This window comes from Solanum tuberosum, unplaced genomic scaffold (assembly GCF_000226075.1).
Source record: "Solanum tuberosum cultivar DM 1-3 516 R44 unplaced genomic scaffold, SolTub_3.0 scf00245, whole genome shotgun sequence".
Lineage (NCBI taxonomy): Eukaryota > Viridiplantae > Streptophyta > Magnoliopsida > Solanales > Solanaceae > Solanum > Solanum tuberosum.
The window spans coordinates 320,925-327,460 of NW_006239167.1; the positions used below are offsets into that span (position 1 = coordinate 320,925).

Here is a 6,536-nt window from a genome sequence, read left to right on the forward strand (position 1 = left end):
AATCACATCAATTGATACTAATTGAATATCCGATGCAAAAGTTTCACAAATTTAAGTATTAGATACATAATATATATATAAATTAACTTTGACAGAGTTCAACAAGCAAAAAATATAAAACTCATTGATAAACGTGTCAATTCAATGTATTGCATCAGAATCTAGTAAGATAAAAGTACCTTGTAATGTATATGTGTGTAACAGTTGAAACAAATGCTACACTTTGAGAATTATTAAACATGAAATATCAAAGTACTCCGAAAAAATAATCATCAAGAATCTTTTGGGAAGAAAGTACATGTTCTTCTATTGTGACCTTCTTATCCACAACGTCCACAACAATTCGTATTTGCGGTTAGCTTTTCTTCTGGATATTTCTTCCTTTTTTTCCTTGGTCTACCAGCCATTCTTTTGTATCTTGGTGGCAAGACAACTTCTTCCAAAACACTTTCCGGAATTGTCCAATCACTTTTGTCTGGCATTGATTCCATATGAACTGCATATGTGTTTGCTAATGCATCGGGTTTATAGTAATCAGAGCAGTAGGGGTGTACATCAGTAATATTCTTCTTCTTGAAAACATCAATTGCGTGCACACAAGGTATCTCATCATGTTGAAATTTACCGCAAGAACAACTCTTTCTCTCAAGGCAAACAATGTATCTTATCCCACCTTCATACATTGAAAAAATAAATTCAAAAGATGGAACAACCTGCAATAATTTACAAGTTAGAGATACATTACATGATTTATCGTTTGGTATACACAACAATCTAAAGAAAATTTAAGCTAGATACATAATAATTGATATATGTATAAGTACCTTCATTTTCGCACATTTTGACGCGTTTATAATCAATATATCTTCAAATCTCCTCCCTAATGTTTCCTTTGTATAAGACCATCTCCAACTCATCTCTATTTTACTCTCCATTCTCTATATTTGGAGCGTAAAATAGAGAATGGGTTCTCCAACCACTCTCTATTCTTCAATTATAGAGATCGGGTGAATAGTAGTTCTTCAAATTTGGAGAACTACTATTCACCTCTCTATTTTACTTTTTGATTATTATAATATTATTTCTATTATATTATTAATTGAGTTTTTATCATTTGTAATTATTTTCTAATGTAATATAACATTTAAAAATATATTATTAATAAGTTACTATTTCCGCAAATTAATAATTTTTCTATTTTATTTTTAAAAAGTAAATGGTCACTTTAAATATGTAATTTAAAGTTATTTTAAAATTATTTATATTATATAAGATTATTAATTAAGTCTCTAATATTTGTAATTATCTTCTAAGTAATATAACATCTAAAACATATTATTGATAAGTATACTACTTCCATCCCGAATTAACAATTTTTCTAATTTTTTTTTTAATTTTTTTTTGTCATTTTAAATATAACCGATAATACATAAAACTGAATTAACCGATGCATACCCCTATTCATGAGAGTAACCTAATAGTCTTAAAAGTTGAGTATTTATGTAAAATTTAAAATAAATTTTATGATAATACAATATTTATGATGCAATTATATCTCATCAATCATTTCACTTTTATTTGAATTGTTCCTTAATATGTATTATATATAATATTTATTGCAATTTATGTTATTTCGAAATTTAGAATAAAATATAATTTTATATTAAAATGAAGAATTTGAAAAAAAATTGTATTACATAAAAATTATAGAGTGATTATTTGCAAAAAGAAGAAATGATTTATATTATGAAATAAAAAAATAAAGAATGAAATAGAAATAAATAATATAATATTGAGGAGAGAGAAAAAAATTCTTTTTTTAGAGAGTAAAATAGAGAATTGGGTTGGAGTTGGTTGTCTGAAAAATAATGAACTCTATATTTGGAGAGTAAAATAGAGGATAGGGTTGGAGATGCCCTAAGATGCTATTTCTCTATTTTTGCAGCTCCAAGAACCAAATAGAATTCTAGCTTCTTCCAAAAAATCCAAAACAGGTAGTTGTCGTGCCTCAACAAGGCAACCATTGATACATTCCGCAATGTTAGAAGTCATCATTCTGCCCCTGTTCACTGTTGCATGAGATATTTTGATCGGTTGGCAAAAAAATAATTATATTCATTAGCCAAATATATAAAAGACACTATTGTATATACTGTCTATTATCTTGATGGCCGATATAAGAAAATTATATAAACAAATTAGGGAAAATTACGTGAAATGGCAAATATCTAGAGTATATTATGTAATATAGCTATAGTTTCGATTATTTTTAATTCGTGACTATAGTTTCGCAAAATTTTGCTATTCAGTTTTCTAATGGTATAAATTCAGAATTTGTATAATTCGGTCCCTAATTGTATAAATTCAGAATTTGTATATGTTTATCCTAGCTATTTGTATACGATTTATGAAAAATTCATAATAAATTACCTTGTTTGAATATTGGCAAGCGAAATATACAAATCGAATTCTGAAAATTTCTAAATCTACAAATATAAAATTTGTATATATTTATCATAGTTGTATATTCGCAAGCGAAATAGACAAATAAATTAAAGTAGTACACCTCAAGACCCATCCCAACACGTACCACCTATACAATCTATAACTTCATTTTTTTCTTGAGAAGCAATTAAATTTGTGCAACTTTTTTACACAATGGTACTTTCAGTCACTTGATATGTTATTTACATTATATTTCTCACAACAAATGTAGGCCGTCCTCTTCTTATTCTTCTCAATTAATAACCTTAATTTTGCGGTCCATATCAAATTGTAGTCTAATTGGTATGATAATTATATGGACCACTTTTGCAAATTGTAGTCTAATTGGTATGAAAAGGCAATGATATATGTAGTTTAATTGGCACAAAGGGGAAAACTTTACCAAGACTTAATGTGGTGCAAATCCTCACATGTCCCATATGGACTAGCTAGTGCCCTTAGAATCGTATCAAAGTATTACTTTTAGAATTCTTAGCTAATAGTACTACCTTATTCCATTATTCTGCACCTCCTCTACAACAATTGAGCTTGGCATTAAAAAAGTCAGTAAGCATCATTATCAGTTTAATAATTGAATGATGTGTGTATTAATTACACAACAATATGGTTTCAAAATGACAAAAAGTTTCATATTGATGGTTAATGAGATGATCGACTCCTTATAAACATCATTATCATTAGCTTACTCTAACTCGCTATTATAATAATTGAGCCGCAATTAGTACGTACACCTCATTAACTCACCTAACAATCAATACAACTATTTTTCAAAACCGTAACTTTTTTGCAAGTCTATATATAAGTAAACATATATAAGGGCCTATTTCAACATCATTGGACATTCTCTTAATTTCAACAAACCAACTCATCCTATACAATGTTGTATGTTGTTGTTTGTCAAGCATTGTTGTTTAGTGCCTGCATCAGTGAAGCTAAGGTGAAGCTGCCGGAAAAGGCGGTTGTACCGGCGGTGTATGCATTTGGAGACTCAATTGTGGATCAAGGAAATAATAACTACTTAGCCACGACAGTCAAGTGTAATTTTCCACCTTATGGAAAGGACTTAAGGGATAGCATACCAACTGGAAGGTTTAGTAATGCCAAGACGCCACCGGACTTGATAGGTATCGATCACCTACTATTTAATAGTAACTTATATGCATCAGAGGCGAATCGAAGATATTTAAAATATAAGTGCACTATTTAAAGAAAAGAGAAAAAAATACATTAAGTGAAATTGACCTTTGTTCTTCTTAGTTAAATAACTCATCTTAAGTGTACCACTAAACCTTTTTGTAGTATGAGGTAATATTAAATTAATTCTAAGAAATATGTACCTAACATATTTACATATCTTGTTAAGTTACACACTAAAAGTTGTCCTGGGTGTAATTTAAACTATTATAACTAGTTATCATTGTTATTGAAATGCATACTACAACAACAACATATCCAGTGAAATTCCATAAAGTAGAGTCCGGAGAGGGTAGCAGACCTTACCAATACCTCGTGGAGGATTTATTGAAATGCATGCAATCCTTAAATGTTAAATTAAAGGAGTTTGACATGGCTACTTGTTGTGCATTTCAGCTGAAGAACTGGGGATCAAAGGGCTTATTCCAGCTTATTTGGATCCAAATCTAAAGGATGAAGATCTCAAAACTGGTGTAAGTTTTGCATCTGGAGGCTGCGGATATGATCCTCTAACAGGTTCTGCCCTGGTAAGTTCTTACTCATTTTATCCCCCTTTTGAGAGCTATACTAATTATAAGCAATCTTTATTCATATTTGTGTTGTTGTTGACCAGTGTTTGATATGACAAAAGTAATTTAAAAAATATATATTTGGTGGCTAATTACATCCTATCTCGGAAGTTTTCTCAATTACAAAAATTTCAGATTTTTCATTGCTCTCGAATACATTCCTTGGTTATTCGATACATTGCAAATGATACATTTCTTAATGGGAGGTATGTATCCGAGAAGCGATAAGGATGTATCCAAGAGGGGATATGCATGTATCGCGAGAAGCTAAGGGATTTTTGTAATTTTTTTAAATGATAGAAAATTTTAGAGATTATGATATTTTAAGTTGTATGTTTATGTAATTTTTCCAAAGATTAATAATAGCCTCATTATAAGTAAACCAAGTCATTTCCCCTATTATGATGGAAAATGATTTATTTATTTATGAAAACATTTTCACTTAACCAAACACTAGAATATAATTTTTCATTATACCCAACACCTTATTTGTGTCCAAACAATCAACACTAATCCTTTGTTTAATGTTCTTGATTATGTTTTATCAGTCAATCCTACATCTATCAGATCAATTAACTCTCTTCCAAGAATACATTGAGAAGCTAAAGAGCTTAGTTGGGAAACAAGAAGCCACACATATTTTAAACAACAGTTTTTATATGGTGGTTGCTGGTAGTAATGATTTTCTCAACAACTACTATGTCACCGGATTTCGAAAGCATCAATACGATATTAACTCCTATATCGATCATATCGTGTCATGGGCTTCAAATTTCGTACAAGTACGTAAACCTATAAATAAATATACATATTTATGTTTTGATTCTCCAAAATCACATGATTTATTTTTTTTGTAAGGAATTGTATAAGTTGGGTGCAAGAAGAATTGGGGTTATGGGGCTTCCTCCATTAGGATGTGTGCCCTTTCAAAGAACACTACTAGGTGGAATAATATCTAGAGTTTGTGTCGATGAATACAATCAAGATGCACAATTGGCCAACACCAAATTCGGAGTTGCATTTGAATTATTATCAAAAACATTGCCTCAGTCCAAGTTGTTTTTCATCGATATATATAATCTTGTAACTGATTTCATTGTCAACAGTACAAAATACGGTATGTATACTATATGCTTCTTTCAATTCATATCTCTAGACTCTGAATTTTGATTATTTGCGATTTGGTTGATTAATTATAGGTTTTGAAGAAAGTCGAGAAAGGGTGTTGTGGTACAGGAACGATAGAGGTGAGCGCACTATGCAACAAATATAGTGCAACATGTGAAGATGATACGAAATATTTGTTCTGGGATAGTTTCCATCCCACGGAGAAAGGTTATAGGATTCTCATTGATCACGTCATCAAAAATTATATGAAAAATTTGCTATAGACAACTATTTGAGTTCCCCCATTGATAAAACTTTAGTTTAGATCATTCACATGTGAACGTGTCTTTGTGTACTCTAGAGAATTATGATATTTTTTTTATATGCATGTCGTTGTTATTCTTCTACGTATACCCTACTGGTATAAGTTTAATTTTAAGAAAATTGTGTTAAATAAAATAGTCAGCAATATTCACAAATCATTATAAGTGCCACTTTTTGAATTTAATTAACTATGTATCCTCTTACACTAGTTAGTCAGTAGATTTGGAGTACAATTACTTGATGAGTTTATTTAGTTTTTAACAAATACACATAGTGAACGTCTCCATTTAAAATGCACGTAGTATAGTTTTATGTGTCATCACGTAGTACGCCCTGATTCTTTCGATAAAAAGTCAATGTTCCTTATTATTGTATGTTCAATGGTTAAGCAGATGAGGATACGTACCTAAAGCAAGCAAAGGCAATAAATTTCAATACTAGTTTGACATTTGTAGCGTAAAAGACGGAAAATTTTTAAAATGGTAACCAACAATAATTGCGTGAGGCTCATTTAGTTGTTTGACACTTAGATAGTGGGTCTATTTTTTAACTTTTCTTTTAGCATCCCTCTTACACTTACTCCTCTTTTCTTTCATTTTCTTATTCTTTTTATTTCTAACAATTATCCAACTCTCAAATATATAATTAAGTCGTTGATATACGTAATAAAAATATTAATAAATAATTTTTTCGTCAAAATAACTGATAACGTTTTTTTTATTGAATATTAAAAGTATTCTTATTATTCACCATTTTTAATAATATTAAATTAACTTTAAAAAATCCAGTATTTTTCAATTACTAGCATTTTAATAAAATCAAATAAATTCAAATTTG

At 29.6% G+C, this 6,536-nt stretch overlaps 1 protein-coding gene across 1 annotated transcript; it reads left to right on the forward strand.

Annotated features, from left to right (window-relative positions):
• Positions 1-3,368: 3,368 nt before the first annotated feature.
• On the forward strand, positions 3,369-5,585 carry LOC102590558 (GDSL esterase/lipase EXL3-like). Its single transcript, XM_015313352.1, has 5 exons — positions 3,369-3,629; positions 4,096-4,226; positions 4,817-5,050; positions 5,127-5,385; positions 5,468-5,585. The coding sequence occupies exons 1-5, from the start codon at positions 3,383-3,385 to the stop codon at positions 5,539-5,541; spliced, it is 945 nt and encodes a 314-aa protein (XP_015168838.1). The 5' UTR covers positions 3,369-3,382; the 3' UTR covers positions 5,542-5,585.
• The last annotated feature ends 951 nt before the right edge of the window (positions 5,586-6,536 follow it).

Excerpts from the sequence above, each read along its gene's own strand:
- LOC102590558 (XM_015313352.1), top strand. The coding sequence starts at position 3,383 with ATGTTGTATGTTGTTGTTTGTCAAGCATTGTTGTTTAGTGCCTGCATC. Across the intron at positions 4,227-4,816 it reads CTCTAACAGGTTCTGCCCTG|TCAATCCTACATCTATCAGA; the intron begins GTAAGTTCTTAC and ends ATGTTTTATCAG. Across the intron at positions 5,386-5,467 it reads TGTCAACAGTACAAAATACG|GTTTTGAAGAAAGTCGAGAA; the intron begins GTATGTATACTA and ends GATTAATTATAG.